An 18,182-nucleotide genomic window follows, 5' to 3' on the forward strand; every position below is an offset into this window, starting at 1 on the left:
ATTCCCAATTCCTTGACTTTTACCCTGAGATATTCAGACCCCTTGTGCAAAGGCCCTGTAGTGATTGCTTCGAATAGTCTTGGTGTTCACAGTGAGGCATGATGGTCAACAACTGGTGAATAGTTGCATGTTGCAAGACCATGAGTAATTTCAACCTGTCGGAGCATCAGTGAGGATACAAAATAAACACGGTCACGGTAAATACTAGATGCCATCACGGCTCTCGCCGGGAGTCAAGAGAGACACCTGACTTCCCCCCTCACAGTCAATCGAGCAACTCGTGGACTCTACAACGGGATATATATGGTTGCTTCACGCGCACTACAAGTCTTCGAAGTCACAAGACACATCCAAATACACAGCTACAGCATCTTACGCGATTCAACTACTCATTACATTCAGATCATCATGTCTCAGAACAGCTCTGCCCCTAGCACGCCTCCTAGCAATGCCACTCCTAGAGAAACAACAACAATAGTTGACCCTTTGAACGATAACAGGGGTCCCAAGCAACATGCCAATAAATCTTGTCGCTGACACTGCGTTTGCGAAGAGGTTTGCCGGTCTGACGATTTCTACTGCGATACATGTCTCGCCGCAAGACACAACTATTTGCCCCCCGGGCTTGATAAGTCAAGCTAGGGGTATGATGCTATAGAATAAGCTATGGACTAGTTATCAAAGAAAAAACCCATTACGATAATCCTGGCTCCTTGTGACATCACCGTTCTGCAAGTTGGCTTATTGGTGACAAGATCTACTTTCGGATACACCATTTCCCTTCCATCCATGGGAATATTTTAATACTTGCCAAGGTGGCCTCGACCCGCAAGGCACCACCAATCCCCTAAAACGTCCAGACCTAGTCCCGTTCCACTGTAGAACGACTGACGTTTCCATCTTAGCGCCACGGTTGGCATGTTGCCAAGAAAGGTAAGACACGAAGAAATGCCAGGGTCAAACTCAAAGACAAGCCATTTTATTGCCGAAGACCCGCTTGGCGCGGTTATAATGCTCTTGTGCCCATTCTTCTTCTTGTAACAGAGGCGAAATGCTGTGGGAGTATCTGGGCCACAGCAAACGCCCGAGGCATGTCGCGATGAAGAATTCAGAGGCAAAGGATATTCTCGTAAGGTCTGTGTCTCTACTTGAGGGACTGGTGCTAATGGCTATAGCTTTCTCAAATACTCGTCGTTATAGCGACAATCCTCGTTATTGCGCGCCTGAACCTTCGTCTTCGAATACAAAAGCGAAAATTACTACTTAGCGACATATTGATGGTAGCAGCGTGGATATCGGGCCTTATTACAGCTGCGTTTTCACCAGTGTTTGCAGTGCTCGATGCATTCGATCCGAGCGTTCATACAACATTGAAGGGATACCATGGAGGTACTGCCAATCTGGTGTTGATATTGAAGGTGAGTAGAGGAATCGGGGTGATAGATGGGAGCTGACGTGGTGTAGTTGCTGTTCGCATCGAGCTTTCCCTTTTATACGACGCTATACTTGTGCAAAGCTGCGTTGCTTGCTGTTTATCTACAGGTCTTTCCGGAGTTCATGGTCAAGAGGCTCAGGTTCCTCTGGGCGACAATTTGGTTCGTGGGGATCAGTTACATCATCACCATCGTGATTTTATTCTGTATTTGTCTCCCCATAAACCGAAGTTGGTAGGTTCATTCAGTATGTTCTTGAGGCACGGCACTAATAAATCTACAGGGATCTCAGGCCTTCGAGGACATGTCCGAAGTGGACTTATGCTGTTACTTTTCATGTTGGCTGGGGACTGTCATTTCTGGGAGATCTGTTAGGTAAGTTGATCTCCATTCTGTTGGGACGATGTCTAATAAAGTGGAGTGTTCATTCTGCCGTGGTTAATTGTACCAGCTCTGCACGTCAGAAGAACCTTGAGACTCGGTATATACTTCACCTTCCTTCTCGGCACCGTCAACATGGCTGTTAGTCTTGTTCGCTTTGTCATGATCTGGAAGGCTGGTGCCGATTCTAGCATCTCATTAAGTACAATAGGTACGACTCACGATTCATTTCGCTACCTACAGATGCTGATCTTTCCTGCAGTATTTTGGAGCGCTCTAGACGTAAACATAGGTCTCGTCGTCGCTTGCCTTCCTTCACTACGCCCATACTTCGGATCGCGAACCAAGTCCCAAGAACCGAGTCGAGAAAGCAACAGCTGGGAGTCCACACGCAAACACTCTGGGTTTGGCAACCGAACGATATGCTTTCACTCCCAGCAGCGTGGTAGCGAGGCGTGGCCATCATCGTCCGACAGTCATGCCAGATACTCGTCAATAGACCAGACAGTCGTTGGGTCCTGGGATGATACAAAAGGATTTACAGATGCGAATGATATAGAGTTGAGGGATCTTCCGGGAGCGAGGACGCGGGATGTAAAATATGGCAAATAGAGGCATGAATAATAGGTATAGAGCATCATGAATAGTTCACTGAGCGTGGAAGTTATTGTAACAGGCTCTTATTTTAGAATTTAGAATTAGATAAGCTTTATATTTGAGTTTTATTAATTCTGTATGTTGAAAGGTACACGGTATGAGTCAAGTTCGGCGGCGGATATTTAAAGCCAGCTGCCCCACCAAATCTTTCTCTCCAACATCATCACCACTCTCATCGCTCATAAGCCTCGAGTCAATCCCCGAATTCTGACAGAGATATCTCAACCGCCAACTACTATCTCAATTTGACGCTTACATATTCGGTTTCGCATTGTGCTTAGCTTTCGAAAGCGGGATATAATCCCTTGCTTCTCTTACCTTTTCTTTTATTTTTCTGTCGCTTCCTCCCACTTCTTTCAGAACTCAAGCTAATCAACTTCCTTCACAGAGCTTTATTCACCATGTCTTCCAACAGTCCTAGTGGCCCGTCCAACCGTGGCCAAAGCCGTCGAGATCCTTACGGATCTATTATCACCCCTGAAACGTCCGATGAGACAGGACGAGATTGAAGACATTCGGATAGCAGAGAACTAAGAGGCGAAAGACATCAATCGGAAGGTCGCAGTGGTTATATCTTGGGAGGTCAAGGTACGCGAGGAACAGGTGTTTATTACACAATGTATAATAGCTCTTGCTCAATGATATTTGCTTCATTTGCAATAGTTGTTTGTAACAGCTTTGCTCGTGAAGAGCTGAAGGGAGCACTATGTACCGAGATGAGATCTTGAGAGGCGCTTCAGCTCAAGCCTTACTTAGTCTGGACATAGATGGAAGAAGATCCACTGCTCTGGTAACCCTCAGTAGCCAGAATCTGATAGTAGTGGTTTCCAAGTCTCATGCCAGCCGAATTCCAAGCATTAAAGATAGTCTGCATGTTGACGGCGCCGCTGGTGCGCTTGTTGCGGCGGATGGCCCAGTACTGGTTGAAGGTCTGGATGCCGTCGATGGAGGGCTGCTGCACGCGGGTGGTTTGGTAGAGATCGTAGGTGTCGCCGTCGTTGTAGACAGTGCCCTTGTGCTGGCCAGCAGAGCCGGGGTTGTAAGTGCCGTAGCTCTCAATGACCTAGATGCTGTTAGTGGAGAGTTGCGGGGTGAGATGGGATACGTACGTAGTACTCAACGAGAGGGCTGCGAGTCCAGCCGTAAACGCAAAGGTAGCCGTTACCCTGAGGGCTGAAAGAACCGCCATAGTTGATGGTTCTAGTCCATCATCAGCAAACTATCTCAACTCTTAAAAGCATCTTCAACTTACCGGCCAGTACCAGGGTTCCAACCCTTTCCACCAACAAAGTTACCTGTGTTGCGCCAATCAACCTGGTAGTGACTACCCTCACCCATGCGGTAGTTGGCATAACCACCGCCATCAGACCACCAAGAGTAGAAGTATCCGTTGTGGTAACCCTCGGAGTTGCCGGTGACTTGACGGGCCTCGAGGACGGAGGTGGAGTTGCCATCGTCTTGCTCGTCGAGGAAGTCAAAGGGGCGAGCGAGAGCTCCAGTGAGTGCCGAAGCGGCGAGGAGGAGAGACTTGAAGGAGACCATGATGTCTTTTTTGAGATTGGCTGGATAGTTGGAATGTAAATCGAAGAACCCTGATGAGCTGTAAAATCAATTTAGTTGGTGAGCGGGATGTTCTCTATATATACTCGTATACGGCTTCGTATGGCCTGTCATAAGTCGACTGCCAAGTATCTTAGTCCTTAATACCAATATCATCAGGCTCTTCCAACCCTCTAGCTTGGTGCCCTACCTCGGAACCTGGCTCTCCGTTACTAGCAAAAGCAACTCTTTGCATTCATCTTGGAAATCTCAGCCTCTTCTTCCCCACTCGCATGAAGGCCAAGACGGTAAACACTGGAGCCAAGACGGTGAGAACTCTCCTGGCCAATGATAGGTGAACAACCCCTTATCCCCAAGAGTCAGTCTGACTTCCGGCTAAAGTGGCATTCCCCAATTCCTCTGGTCTGTGGCTTGAGATCGTGACTCGGGATGCCAGCGACTTTATGCGGGGAGGCGGGGATCATGGGGAAGGAGGAGTGCACGTGGCAGACATATCATATTAGGCTGCTATGCCGAAGGATAAACATGCGTGCCAAGCTTCCTTCGACGAACGAGTAAGAAAAGCAGAATGACTTGGTGTTGCAATGGGACCACTTCTAGTATCATACTGTTCTTGATGTGTGTCCAGGATGTCAGTAATGAGAGCCGAATCTATTGCCGGAGTGCCCAGAACATGGTTTTAATGGAGTGATTGTGCTTGGCATGGTGTGCTTCTACCTTGACGGGTAAAAGCTTTGAGGCCATTTATAATCCTCGACATTCTGGCAATTGAACTTGAAATACTGATACATAGTACGTAGGATCACTCACTCATTCCTATTGTTTCTTTCGAGCAGTACTCCAATATTGTCCATGAATTATAGCTCGCTAATCAAGCTGATCTTCAGATCGAAGTAGTATTAGATAATGAAACACGGCGTCGACGAACGTCAACAAAGGTTAAATTTTAAACTCGCGACGCTTCATCCCGTCCGGTCAATCCGGCTCGATATACTTATCCCGATGTAAGATGGCTTTTCGGATCATATGCACGATCCATGTATGCCGCATTCTGGCTAAAGTCCACGATGCATGAGATTCCTTTTTAACCTCGGGTCGTCTCCGTGCTTGGTAAAAGATCGGCTTCGATATTATTCCCTGGGGAATTTATTCCCTAATAAGGTTCTTCATCTTCCTGTTTAGCTGTTTAGGCTAATGGCCGGTTAAGTTGGTGGGAGGATATACGTGCCGTAGTATAGGGATAACGTGTTTCATATGTGAGTGCTTAGATTAGCGAGGGCGATACTCCACTTTCTGTAAGGTGGTCTATGGTGAGGGTGAATGGACAAAGTTCTTGATGTCATGCGTTCAAATAGAATTGTGTTGCTGATGAATCAATGCGCGAAGACGGATAAGGTTGAATAGACGATGGACTTTAAGTGACAAGACTACAATTTCAAAGAAGGAGATTTGATACTTGAGATTGTAGGAATACTGTGTATCTTAGACTCCATTGCTTTGAATGTAAGTCAGCGGTTGTTAGTGTCATGCTATCGTATACATATTTACAGCATCCCATTCTTTACTGGAGAGTTTGACAAGCTCAATTTTCAACTTCCTGGTTCCAAATGTAGTTGCGATACAAGGATCAGATGTCTAATTATGGCTGGTTTATCTGGCTGTCAGGGCCGGATAAATGTGGATAAGGTCGAAAAACCATGTACTACACGAAGACGTCAGCTATCATATCACTTTGCTGGCAAAGGTACATACCTCTTTGGGCGGCTAAACGTGTTACGATGCAATCTGAGTTTAGGTAATATAGAGTAATAGCGAGTGATATTCTTCGTCGATCCTACTATGTCTGTATTCGCGAAGTGTTGTATTGCCCCCAGTGCTATTATTGAGGCATCACGACTATGGCGAGCTGACCCCATTCCGTCGTGCCATAAATGCATTTGTCAGTTACCCTTCGAGAATGATCGGGTATGTAAAGGTGATTGATGTGAGGGTACCTTCCTCATCCATGTTATTAGCTTTACGCCCGTTCCTCGATAGGTTGCGGACGGTCCAGGCAGATCCCAGACCGTAGCAACATGAGAACCAAGAAAGGATAGCCTACGCTGACCCTATAGATTTCGGAGGGGCCATGCATCTTTTCGCATGCCATGCTGCAACATTGGAGGTATGCAAGGATCTCAGCTCGGGGTATGTAGCATATATTTCCAAGCGTATCGGGCCACGGTATGCACTAGTTAATGTCTGAGACTTGTTACTTGCAACCCTGAGGACATGGTAACAGTGTGAGCTTCCAACTCCTGTGAATGAAGGCAGTTGTCCTTACGCCAGGTTTCTCCAATTTATGATGTTCCTTCCCTGGAAGATTGTTGAAGAAAATCTTTTGCTAGTTCATCCTCCTGTTTGAAGTATGCATTGGTATCTCGGCTTGGCTTGAACACCTCAGACCGGATAATCTTGTTCACATTTTAGTTAAAGTTAGGTCTGACTGACAGGTGTCTTACTTTTCCAGATGGGTATTCATGGATGTCGAGCCTGATTACTAGATTCTCCGGGTAAAGGTTAAGAATCTGATTGCCGACAATAGTCTTCATGGTTTCATCATAACGTACAATGTCATCAGCCTGAATCGCGTCTCGAGCAACAAGCAGGGCCATTGGCGCAAAAGAGAGGATGGCATTACTGACGATAATGGAATAAAGCAGCATATGGCTTAAGGTGAAACTTCGATCCTACAGAAGGGATGCCGAAACAATGAGGCCATTATCTTCCATTTTCACTTGTCCGTGGGTATCACAATCCTGATGCTCAGTGTTTGGAAATAAATAACAACTTCGACAAGTAATAGGATATAGTTAGAAAAGAGGAGAAAATGTATATTTATATATTATATAAAGATAAGAAGCTTTTAGTAAATTAGACTTATAGTCTTCTATTACTGACGAAACGGTGATTTTATTGCGAGATGTACAGGGTATGTAGTGAGATAAGATAAGATAAGACCCATGACGTCGTTGTGCGGATAACACGGCATACCATGAACTCAACCTTCCCTGCTCAATCAGAAAGACGCGCCTCCCCAATTCCCTCCTCTAAAAGCACTGCTTCCATCAGTAGCGAAATGTCGTCAACAAGTATCGAACGTGTGGGCAGCTCGCTGGAAGAACAGCCACTTCTGCGACCCGGGAAGAGAAGACTTCCGTCCTTGAACATCCAACATTGGCATTCTCATCCCTTCAGAGGTGATCCATGGAGCGTGAGAAATACGAAACAGAAGACTGCGCAATTTCTTTCGTCAAAATTTGGGCATTACTCTGTTCTTACGCTGGTGTCCCTTGATGTTCTTAGCATGATTGCTGGTGAGTTAGGGGGTAGATTGATTGAGCAATAAACTGACAGCGGCAGACTTCATTCTCAATCTGTTCAAGTGTGAACAAGGTAGAAAGGGCTCTGACTGGGACTTGGCTCTGGAGATACTTGGCTCTGTCAGTCTGGTGTTCTCATGCCTCTTCGTCGTTGAACTTATTGCCTCTGTCTGGGCATTTGGCTGGAAGTCAGTCCTGGTCCCATCTCATTCATATCGCATAGACTGACATTCTTAGATACTTTAACTCTTGGTTCCATTGTTTCGACGCTTTCATTGTCATCGCTGGCTTCATAACTGACGTCGCGCTCCGTGGTATCATCGAGGAGGTCGCTTCTCTAATTGTCGTCATGCGGCTTTGGCGAGTCGTCAAAATTATTGAAGAACTCGGCGTTGGAGCTCAGGAGCGGACTGAAGAATTGAACGCAAAGCTGGAGAAGTTTGAGAGTGAGAATGAAGAACTGAGAAACGAGATCTCACGGCTGAAGGGAGCGATGAGGAAGGCGGGCTTGGACCAGCAGAACATTGGAGGCATTGCGGGCTAAAGACTGAGGCCTTTGAGTGTAAGACAGGATGCGGCCTTGGCAGTCTATCAGAAATGTGAAGGGGTTGTGCTACAGACGCTGCGACTCTGCTGTTGAGATGCTGTTCGAGTGACCAAGCAGGGTTATCAGGTATGGCTGCATTCCGAAATTGTCTGGGAAAATGAGACAATGAGAGATTCGCTACAGTGTCCGGAACTATTTCCCTCTTTTCTCCGATCCGGAAACAATACATCGTGAAGGGTGGAGCTCCCCCGCCGAAGTGATCAGCATGCCCATTTCAGGCAATTTTCCCCGCCTGGGTGAAGATACTCTTTTGGGAACCTTCGACTTGACGGACAGAAGACCGATTTAAAGACAGACCTGAACCGACGCAATTGTAACAAGTTTCTTTCTTTATTCTCTCACTCGTATTTGGTATATACTTGTCGGAAGAGAAGAGATTAGAATGGTTGTCATCAAGCGATTCCGAACAGTCTGGGGTGTCGAGTCTGGGAAAGACTTTGAGAACTGGATCCCATGGTTTCCTGATCTTAAGAAACAAGGTTTCGGTAAGCTTCCCTAACAGAAGCGGTTGAATAATAATATTAACGTGGTGCAGCTGGTGTCGAAGTAGATATCACAGATCGCGATGTCGACAACCTTCAGCAATTGCGAAAGATCTTGGATGATGTTGGCCTGGAAGCCACTGTGCTGTAAGCTATTCATCACAGGTCTGCGACGATGGCTTACCTTCGGAAGATTACATACAGCATGGGCGGGCTACGTTGGCGGTCGGCCCAGAGATCTCACGCCAGATGTCCACCTCGATATTTACTGCCAGAACCTCGAGCGCGCAAAGATCTTGAAGCCTGTTAAGATCAACGCCCAATCCGGAGGGTGAGTCTCATGGGATTTCACAGTATTTCAGCAGTTGATCATCATAGCGACTACTGGAGTCTTGACGAATCAGTTTACTTTTATCAGAAGACCCTTGGTATCGATAAGGAGCTGGGTCTCACGGGCCTCGTCAGCCACGAAACGCATCGCAACAGGTCTTTGTTCACGCCGTATGCAGCCAAGTATATCCTGCCAAAGGTTCCAGAGTAAGTTCATACTATAATGGCCTTCGCGGATGTAGGCTGACCAGGTGCAAGGCTTCGAGTGACGGCAGATATCTCTCACTGGGTTGTCGTGTGCGAAAGACTCCTGGATCTCGGTGAAGAAGACAGAGAGATACTAGATCTGTTGATCCCAAGAGTAAGAACTTACCTCATCAATCGTCTTGTATAGTTACTCACATATACCTAGGTAACTCATATCCATGCCCGCATAGGAACGACTCAGTCGTCACAGTGCGCTGAGCCTGAAGATCCCGTGTTCAAAGAGGAACGAGAGTTTTTTGAGAGGCTTTGGCTACGCATTGTCAAGGCGCGAAGCAAGGATAGTGATCTTATTACTTTTGTACCGGAATATGGGTAGGCGACTTCCATGCATTGAGGTCCGGTTTACGCATTGCTGACATTTATAGTCCATATCCTTATCATCCGTATGGAAGTGTCAGGACGCATGGGCAGGTTGCTGATAGTGAAGGAGCGAGATTGCAGAAGCTCTTTGAAGATAGCCTGAAGGAGTAAGAAACTTCACGATGAAGTCTATGAAGAGAAACTTTCTTGACTTGGAGCCCATGTATTTAGGCTGTATTGATATCTATTCGTCTCTACCACCCACTAGCTCTAATCCATACGTCAACAATCTTAGTCGCATCTCCTTCCGAAGAGTCAACCACAAGATACCATCCATATAATGCCCCCGCAACGCAAGCATGGTTCGGGAATATGACAACATCCTGTCCAACCTCCAACGGAACCAGCGATAGAGTAGAAGCATCCTCGCCCTCAGCATGTTCCCAGGCCGCAATCGAATGTTCCTGGCTGATTCTATCAATGATCAACCGCCTTCCCCTGTAGGATTCTGCCTTGTAAGACGATTGGCTTATGACACCCCAGCCTGGATAAGCAGCACAAGGCTCCCGGCCAAGCCCAAGACAGCCAACAGCAACCAATGCTTCAGGCTGCGATCTCTCTTTGTCATTATAGACACTGCAAACTTCGGCTATGATTGAAATAGCAATCTCATCCTCGAAGGATCCCAACTCTCGCCTCGAGTTAGTTGAGACTTGTTGCATATCCAGAATCGAGTATACGCCAGCGTGAAGCTCAAGCTTGGTTTGGAGTCCGCCTGGTTTGCCTGTTGTGACAGCTTGGATGGACTTGCGTAGAGACTCGGCTGCTGGCGACAGATCGCCTTGTGCTGTTACTAAATTCTCGACTGCTGTGACCTGGGGAGAAGCTCCAACACTGATGACTAGCTCTTTGTCCTTCGCAAAGAGATGGGCGTGGGCGTTGACTGCATCAAGACAGCCCCGAATCTCTCCCTCGAGATTCGCCATAGCTTGCTCTGGCGTGCTGTCTTTGTAACTAAGACTACTATGAGAGTACAATCCGAGCAACTCCGCCTCTCCGTGGGCTTCAAGCTCTGCGAGTGCCTCTATCAGGCCGTTCTTGTTCATCGCAGTTGGCGGCAGTCCTGCACGATGATATCCCGTGTCGACCTTCAAAAACACCCTGGCGGGGAACTTGGAATGCTGGGAGAACGCCTTCACAGAGCCAAGCTGCGTCGGGTGATCTATGAGGACAGAGATACTTCCTTGTCCTAACTCCGAGCCAAGTGATGCCAACCTTGAGATCTGCGAGCGGGGTAGAGGAAGACCGTACAGGATATCAAGGCGACGACCTGCATCTTTGTACTCCTTCAAGAGAGGTAGGAGATGTTCAATCTCAGCTAGAGTCGATACAATAAGCTTTACGTCACCGCTTCCCTGACCGACCTGTAGACGTGTTGCTTCTATCGTCTGAACGTCGTCAGCGTAAGCGTTTCATATGAACATGATGTAACTGACCTTATGAGTCTTGACATGCACTCGGAAACCAAGACCAAGAGTATCAACAGCCTTAAGCATGGACTGACAATGACGAGTCACCCTAGCCTTGTCTAAAATGACAGCGGGCTTCGGAACATCGTGTATGCTTTTGCCGACGTAGAATTGGCGCAACTCTTCGATTGGAGGGGTCTGTCGTTGAGGGATAGCCATCATGGTTGATTAGACCGAATTATAAACATAATACAAACTAAATAGTTATCTAGACGAGAGAAAGACGTAAGTACAGACTAGAATGAAGCTCACGGAGTTGTTTTATGTCAGCAAAGTTGTCAGAGGGCGCGGCGGACTTAGAAATATCCGTTGGTGGAGACATGCCGCTATTCCCAGAATGTTAGGTAGCTTCCAGCTTGAGCCAATCAACGATAATAGACTTTGGAAGGATTCAATGTGAGTCATTCAGTTAAGAGGTCTCTTTGTGTAAGAGAAATATCAATTTTGCGGTTTTGAACTCGTGAAAGAAAGTACTCATTCCCAGTATCTCGCCTAACAAGATCTCAAGTGTGAGTAGCTGACTCCAGAGACAACTTGTATGCGATTATATACCTCTTTAGACAAACAGACAATCTTTTCTAGGGATAATATATACAATCCTTTATGAAAGTGTTAATATTTTAATGTTTAGCCTTATAGCTACCAGCCACATATAGCTTTATTAACCGAGTCAGTTATATAATATTGTAGGTTTCAGTTTAGATAGCAAGTGAAAGATCGCTGGAGTCCGATGGTTCAGAATCAGGATTGGCGTGGCCAGCCAAGCAAGTTCAGATGATGAATATTGACCTCGTTTGGAATTTAATAAATGCAGAGTGGTGGTTCTTTCTCGCAATGGCCGCAGTCACATTCAGGCAGCTGCCGCACAACTCGGCCGAAATGAGCAGTTGGTGTTAGGTCGGTCCCAGGTAATGTATAGTTTGAGAATCTAGAGTCCCTAGATAACGGCCTGAGAAAGGCATAATCTTGTGCCATTTGTTATCGCTCCATAGCATGCAGGCAATGTTGGGGCGGTAGCCAGTCAGCCGTTCATTTTGCCTGCTTCACCTACGCGCCACACTAGGCATCCTGTCCAATCTGGGTAGTTCTAGTGGCTGACCTAGTCTATCTCCGCCTTTAAAGCCTTTTGTTTACTCGTTGAACCATGCCCGAAGGCAAATATGTGTCATTGAACCTAAAGTCTCGAAGCAAGCTTTAAGGGCCATTCTGTCTCTACTTAGGGTAGTTCTTAAGCTACAGTCTTAAATATGATGGCTAATACTTGATGTCTGGTCAGTCTTCTCTTGCCATGGTGTGACTGCAGAATGAATGAGAAATCAGCTGCAATGCGACGCGGCACTCCATGATTGGTTGGCTTGCAGGCTGCCAGGCTCTCACTTAGCTGGGAATGACATTGCTAAGATTTCCGATGCTAAAGCTCTGGAAAACCTACTATCTATACTTGCAAATTAGGATATTGTGTAGAACATGCCATGTTGGGTTTGATATTGCCTCTTCGCAGCCGTCCTTCGACTCTTGCATGTTGCATTGCCGTGTCATTAAGTCAACGTAAGCTAAGAGCCATGCAGGAAGCGCCATTTTTGGAAAATCCAATCCGCCTTGTATGATACAGCCGAATCCCTTGGCACTATATCCCCGCGTTTCCCAAAACTCCAAATTTCGCAACCTGACCCAAACAACACCGCTCATGCTAAGTTTGTTGCAATGGACCAGCAAGAACAGAGTTGCAGAAAGCATGATTTCTTCGTGCAATCGGCCAACGAATTGTTCCTGAGGACGTGTCTGTCCTGCGGATTTGTTGAAGAGTTCCAGCTATCACAAACAAAGCAAAGGGTCGATCCGTGGCAAGGCTGGCTCTCAGCTAAGATTCGGCGGCTCTCATGGCCCCCTGGCGTTAACTACTCTGAAACTGACCCACAAACCTTGACATATGTCTATAGCTACCGCCCAAACATGCAGACGTCACTTGAGAATCATTCTCAAATAGATGTAGGATTATGTTTGGTCTCATGGATGAACATCATGCTAAGCACTATGGATAGAGAAACCCTTATGTCTACTGTGACCTACCCAAAACCTCCTGTATTCGGCTACTGGAGCTAGTGCAGAGCTACAGACTCGATACTCTCAGTGGGCGTCTATTCGAGGTCCATTTGGAGCAAGAGATCTGTCCTTCGTATTCTGCCCTGTCCTATACTTGGGCAGATGACAAGGGCGATACGTCACTTTCACGTCTCATATTCCTGGATCAAAAGCAGAAGGTTCTGCATATTACGCGCAACTGCGATCGAGCTTTACGAAGCCTACGTCAGAGGCATAAGTCAATCTTACTATGGGTCGATTCCATCTGCATCAACCAGTCATCCCCCTCAGAGAGGTCTCATTAGGTTGGTTTGATGAAAACCATTTACTCTAAAGCAACTACTGTTCACGCTTATGTGGGAGAAAGAGAATGTGGAGGAGACCTTACAGGATCCGAAGCCATGACCTTATTGGAGGATATTCAAGGCAATGGAGTCTTTGGCAAGCTGAGCTCTGACGAGACCAGCAACATCGCCATTCTTAACAACTTCTTCTCAAGATCATACTTTGCTCGGTTGTGGATTGTCCAAGAGCTTCTTCTGGCTCAATCTATTACATTTCACTGTGGGGAAACTTCACTCACAGTCAACAACCAATCCATTTCTCTATTATACGAGAAAGGTGTCAAGATTCCTTCATGGGTTCGATATGCTGGAAAGATGCAGTCAAACACAGAGCGAAGCCCTATGGACTTAAGAGATCTTCTTATTGCTACCAGTGTCTGCCAAGTCACAGATCTACGTGACAAGGTATTTGGGTTGCTAGGTCTTGTCAGCGCTGTCGAGGCTTCAGATTTAAGTCCTGATTACGAGTTGATGGTACGCGAGGTTTACATCGGCGTCGCGGCATACCTGATGGATAATTATCAATGCTGCAATCTCATTCAGTATATAAACAACCATGTCCTGGACCAAAAAGGCTCTTATGGCATCCCGTCTTGGGTCCCTATGTGGGATAGATACACGCCGCCGCAGGGCTTTGAGGATATCTTCAGACATATTCAGCAGATTGAGCTGGATTGTAAACAACTTCCTACGGACCGATGGCTAGCCAATTGTTTTACGATACGTACTATTGGTGGCTGGCCTCATGATGAGAACTCGGAGTGCAACAGAAGAGGTAAACGGTGTAAAACAGTGCGTTCTGGGTCAGGCTCTCTTGCAGCCAGAATCGAGACAGTGTTTCATATTCCGTCAGTTTCCTCCTCTGTCACAATCGAGTCGGGGCCATCCAGTGCGCTGGCAGATCAAAACTATGTTACAGTCTTCTGTCATCTGAAAGGCAATATTAAAATTGCAATTCGGAGTTTCGCATGGGCGCTTGGGCGTCTCCTGCGCCCTATGGATCTAATACGAGTCGAGGGGTGTGGTTCGTTATTTTTGGCATACCAAAGTACTGGTAGCTTGGAATACCGCCTGATCAGTCCATGTTTTGCGGCTATAGTTTGCCAAACAAAGGAGTCTAGCCCTGTTGAGGCTCTCAAGTTCAATGACCTGCAGCATTTCTCACAGTTCACACCTCTTACACTGAACATGGTTCAATTCATAGCTAAGTGGAGAAACAAGGTATTCACGATGGCAAGATCAGACCTAGAAGATAGGGAACATGCTCTGTCGATCGAGGCCCAAAGCTGCCATTGTTCGTCTCTGGACGAGCCCGAGATATACCACCCAACTTGGAGAGGCTGGGAGCCTTTTCTGGCATCGGAAACTTGGCATGAGTCCGAATATGATGCAAAGCTGCGGAGACAACTGCCAAGCCTGGCTGAGTTCTGGGACAAAGCCCATGTTCTGCACACTCGCGTCCGAGACTGGACGATTAGTGCCTTGAAGGTGGTCAGATATCGCTTCACTGTCCTGCTAAACAGCCGTCTCGATGACGTAAAAGGGGCACTGAGCGGCTGTCTTGCAAAGTCAAAGGAATTGACACAAACTTTGGAGAGGACTATTGGGAGCAGCTTCATGATTGGAAGCTTTGGCCTGCTCGAGCAGCTAGATGATGCTCTGACAAACATTGGTGCCAGATCGGTAGACAGCAACATCTTGGGCTACCGAAGAACCATAGAAGGCATCGCTGAGGACATAGGCACTCTTAGTATGTCTCTGCATAAAGATCAGTTGTTTTTAGAGAAGGCTTTCCCACCAGAGCTAAAGGATATACACCCGGAGTATAGTAGTATAAAGCAAACCATGGAATGGAAGAAGGTATTAACAGGGCTGGTAAGGACAGACTCAGAAGCAAAGCATGTAAGTTTTGTTTAGATATTTTATTCAAGTACTATTATCCTATTTTAATACATGAATCATTTAATGATCTTGTATTTAAAGCTTATTCATAACATAGCACTAGGTTGAAGCGAAAGCTAACTACATATAATAAAGCGGCCGTATATTAGTCGTAAACAAGAATGTTGCATACCATAACTGCTGTTTTCAAGCTGAATGTATCCTAGAATAGGCAGCGGATAATAAAGACACTGTTCATTTTACTTCACATTCAGCTTAAGCCTATCGGTTTAATCTACCTAGCTAGGTGAAAGCTTACAGGATGCCTACTGGTATCTATCCTCACGGGCGCAGGATTAGATCGCAGCGTTGATTCTAGTGGCTTTTCAGTACTGGTATCTAGTGGAAAAGTAAGATGACATGGCCAGTTTGATCTATTCCTGGTTTTGTGTTTCGCTGACATAATCTCGGTCCGTCGGCTTCGTAGTATCATATTCGTTCTAAGATAATAGAGTAGCTTTTTCTCCCACCTGAGAGGTTGTAAGATATGGATAGAGGAGTTTCAGCAAAGGATGACACGGCTATAGTAATAATGGAAATACATTAACCAGCTTTTGAATGCCGGCTATCGGTGATACTCCTCTTTCAGCCTTACCCGCCGGATCTCAGCAGGCCCGTATGTAAGATCAGCACTAGCTCCTCCGAGCGGGGAGTAATTCTCGCAACTTCGGATAGCATCTGTTCATGAATTACCTATACGAGGTCCAAGGCAAGTTGCTAATGCCTGCGACTACTTGCTGTCAAACTGATAGCTCCCTCCTCGAGTGAAACGAATGTATTTCGGCGATTCAAACTCATCGGACAGTAGACATCATATCAAACCAAGTCAAGCTGTGGATCTGAATCTGAGAACAGTGCATCAGGGTTCTGGGGGCTAGTGAGCACTAGCTCTTAGTAATATCACTGGCGTCTGAGCCCCAGCGAACAGTCTTACCTGGGTCCACCTCACGATGCTGACCGTCGTAGCAAAAGGCTGAAAGGTCTGAAGAGCGGTGACTCGAGCGGCACATCCGCACGGGCCAACGTAATCGGAACCGGCAAGGTAGCTTATCCTCCATTACAATTCTCACGGCCCCCAATCGTAAGCCTTTCCCAGCCCCGTACTACGACCTAGCACTTGTAAATGGTTGGATATGTTCAAGTAGAATATTAACCGGTGAACCATCATGCACGAAAAGAAAGTCTTATGCGAAGAAAAGCCATGCTACAGATATTTCAAGCCCAGTGCGGCAACCATTGAAGCCCTCACTAAACACAATTGGCCAATTTATAGCTAGCCTTCAACATTTGGGGTCTGTTCTCGCACCACGCTTCTCAAGCGACGTCATAAACGGGCTAATACGTTCTCCGCAGCACTTAAGTAGTTATCGACAGCGCTGCAACGACCCTTTTCTCTACATTAGCTTGACATCAATACCATCCCATGTGACGAAGCTTACGACGATCTTTACCCTTTTGAGCCGTGGTTCGGGCTGTCGGTTGATGATTGTCAGCGAGTTCCGGTGTAAATGGAGTTCTTGGGTGAGACTTTGGTCCCGAGAACCGGGGAACAGGGTTGAAGATCCTTTGGTCTTACGTGCATACGACGAGGATACGAGAACGTGGAATGGGTCGAGGTGATGGATATAAATGAGGTTGGGTTCCGCCATGTGAAAGAGGGACTCTTTGATGTTTGCTCGAGCAGTTTCATCTTCTGTGCTAGGACAGTGACCGCTATGGCTACAACAAACGGAACCAACGGCAACATGCCGCAGAAGACCCGTGAGGAGAGTAACCATCACATGGAGTCGTCTATCTGGAACGACGTCAAGTTCAGACCTGATGATATCATCATCACTACTTACGCCAAGTCGGGCACAACTGTAAGCTGTCGCTCTATTGCTCCGAGCCAGTATCTAATTATCGCGATAGTGGGTTCAGCAAATCGTCTCTCAGCTCCTCCACCAAGGCGATCCAACCGTTCCAGCAGGCGCTCTCTCACCATGGGTCGACCTTCGCATCGTCCCCAAGGAGGCCATGCTAGGACTAATCGAATCACAAACTCACCGTCGCTTCCTCAAGACACATCTCCCTCTTGACGCTCTTGTCTGGAACCCCCAAGTCAAGTATATCTTCATCGCACGCGACGGTCGTGATATGGTTTGGAGTATCCACAATCATATGTATCGCGCTACAGATACCTTCTACAGCTTTTTCGAGAACACAGGTTATGAGGGCCAACCCCCTAAACGACCAAGTGAGAATCCCAAAGACATTTTCGATCAGCTTGTGAAGGACGACATGCCAAGTTCCCTTGGTTGGCCTTTCTGGAGTCATATTCGTGGATGGTGGGAGCATCGTGACCAGCCTAACTTGCTTCTTGTCCACTTCAATGATCTCAAAGCTGATCTTGAAGGAGGAATCAAGAGAATTGCCAAGTTTCTTGAGATTCCGGACATGCCGGAGGATAAGTTCAAAGATGTCGTTGAGCATTCTACATTTGATTGGATGAAGGAGCATGCGGAATTGGCGGCGCCGCCTCAGGCCGAGGTTGCTTGGGAGAACGGTGCGAAGGACTTTGTGTACAAGGGAACGAACTCGAGATGGAAGGATGTGCTTTCTGAGGAGGACTGTAAGGCGTACGAAGAGAGGGCGAAGAAGGAGCTCGGAGAGGAGTGTGCGAACTGGCTGCAGCACGGAGGTTGGCTGAAGTGAGCCATAGTTGCAGAGAGTCATGATACGGGGAGGTTTCCAATTCGTTATGTGTTATTTAAGATATGCGAGCCTACGTTTCACGGGCTTAATATGTAAACATATGGATATTCATCTTTTGTATTCTTTTCAGCGGAGCATAGCACCTTCATCATCGGCTATTTATGCCCTATTTGCGGATGAGCTTTGGTCCAAGGTAGTAGTGTTTCAGAGGGC

General features: G+C 46.8%; 8 protein-coding genes across 8 annotated transcripts; 5 read left to right on the plus strand and 3 right to left on the minus strand.

Annotated features, from left to right (window-relative positions):
* Positions 1-1,099: 1,099 nt before the first annotated feature.
* FOIG_12509 (uncharacterized protein) lies at positions 1,100-2,450 on the plus strand (the record flags this gene model as incomplete). The annotated part of the gene is made up of 6 exons (XM_031213422.1): positions 1,100-1,129; positions 1,176-1,418; positions 1,465-1,667; positions 1,717-1,808; positions 1,855-2,025; positions 2,077-2,450. 6 exons carry the CDS (start codon positions 1,100-1,102, stop codon positions 2,424-2,426), a joined length of 1,089 nt encoding a protein of 362 aa, XP_031056753.1. The 3' UTR covers positions 2,427-2,450.
* Positions 2,451-3,219: 769 nt separating this feature from the next.
* FOIG_12510 (endo-1,4-beta-xylanase 1) lies at positions 3,220-4,013 on the minus strand (the record flags this gene model as incomplete). Its single annotated transcript, XM_031213423.1, has 3 exons — positions 3,220-3,534; positions 3,581-3,671; positions 3,724-4,013. The coding sequence occupies 3 exons, from the start codon at positions 4,011-4,013 to the stop codon at positions 3,220-3,222; spliced, it is 696 nt and encodes a 231-aa protein (XP_031056754.1).
* Positions 4,014-6,370: 2,357 nt separating this feature from the next.
* FOIG_12511 (uncharacterized protein) lies at positions 6,371-6,736 on the minus strand (the record flags this gene model as incomplete). The annotated part of the gene is made up of 2 exons (XM_031213424.1): positions 6,371-6,484; positions 6,533-6,736. 2 exons carry the CDS (start codon positions 6,734-6,736, stop codon positions 6,371-6,373), a joined length of 318 nt encoding a protein of 105 aa, XP_031056755.1.
* Positions 6,737-7,149: 413 nt separating this feature from the next.
* Positions 7,150-7,937, plus strand: FOIG_12512 (uncharacterized protein; the record flags this gene model as incomplete). The annotated part of the gene is made up of 3 exons (XM_031213425.1): positions 7,150-7,387; positions 7,434-7,581; positions 7,631-7,937. The coding sequence occupies 3 exons, from the start codon at positions 7,150-7,152 to the stop codon at positions 7,935-7,937; spliced, it is 693 nt and encodes a 230-aa protein (XP_031056756.1).
* Positions 7,938-8,382: 445 nt separating this feature from the next.
* Positions 8,383-9,550, plus strand: FOIG_12513 (uncharacterized protein; the record flags this gene model as incomplete). The annotated part of the gene is made up of 7 exons (XM_031213426.1): positions 8,383-8,485; positions 8,536-8,629; positions 8,676-8,813; positions 8,861-9,019; positions 9,071-9,173; positions 9,225-9,391; positions 9,445-9,550. 7 exons carry the CDS (start codon positions 8,383-8,385, stop codon positions 9,548-9,550), a joined length of 870 nt encoding a protein of 289 aa, XP_031056757.1.
* FOIG_12514 (uncharacterized protein) lies at positions 9,496-11,171 on the minus strand. Its single transcript, XM_031213427.1, has 2 exons — positions 10,876-11,171; positions 9,496-10,827 (listed from the first exon to the last, which is right to left on the minus strand). Exons 1-2 carry the CDS (start codon positions 11,068-11,070, stop codon positions 9,634-9,636), a joined length of 1,389 nt encoding a protein of 462 aa, XP_031056758.1. The 5' UTR covers positions 11,071-11,171; the 3' UTR covers positions 9,496-9,633.
* Positions 11,172-12,590: 1,419 nt separating this feature from the next.
* On the plus strand, positions 12,591-15,354 carry FOIG_12515 (uncharacterized protein). Its single transcript, XM_031213428.1, has 2 exons — positions 12,591-12,897; positions 12,951-15,354. The coding sequence occupies exon 2, from the start codon at positions 13,305-13,307 to the stop codon at positions 15,249-15,251; it is 1,947 nt and encodes a 648-aa protein (XP_031056759.1). The 5' UTR covers positions 12,591-12,897; positions 12,951-13,304; the 3' UTR covers positions 15,252-15,354.
* A 1,475-nt stretch (positions 15,355-16,829) lies between these two features.
* On the plus strand, positions 16,830-17,969 carry FOIG_12516 (uncharacterized protein; the record flags this gene model as incomplete). Its single annotated transcript, XM_031213429.1, has 2 exons — positions 16,830-17,137; positions 17,187-17,969. Exons 1-2 carry the CDS (start codon positions 16,895-16,897, stop codon positions 17,967-17,969), a joined length of 1,026 nt encoding a protein of 341 aa, XP_031056760.1. The 5' UTR covers positions 16,830-16,894.
* Between the last annotated feature and the right edge of the window lie 213 nt (positions 17,970-18,182).

Source organism: Fusarium odoratissimum (genome assembly GCF_000260195.1).
Source record: "Fusarium odoratissimum NRRL 54006 unplaced genomic scaffold supercont1.27, whole genome shotgun sequence".
NCBI classification, from domain to species: Eukaryota; Fungi; Ascomycota; class Sordariomycetes; order Hypocreales; family Nectriaceae; genus Fusarium; species Fusarium odoratissimum.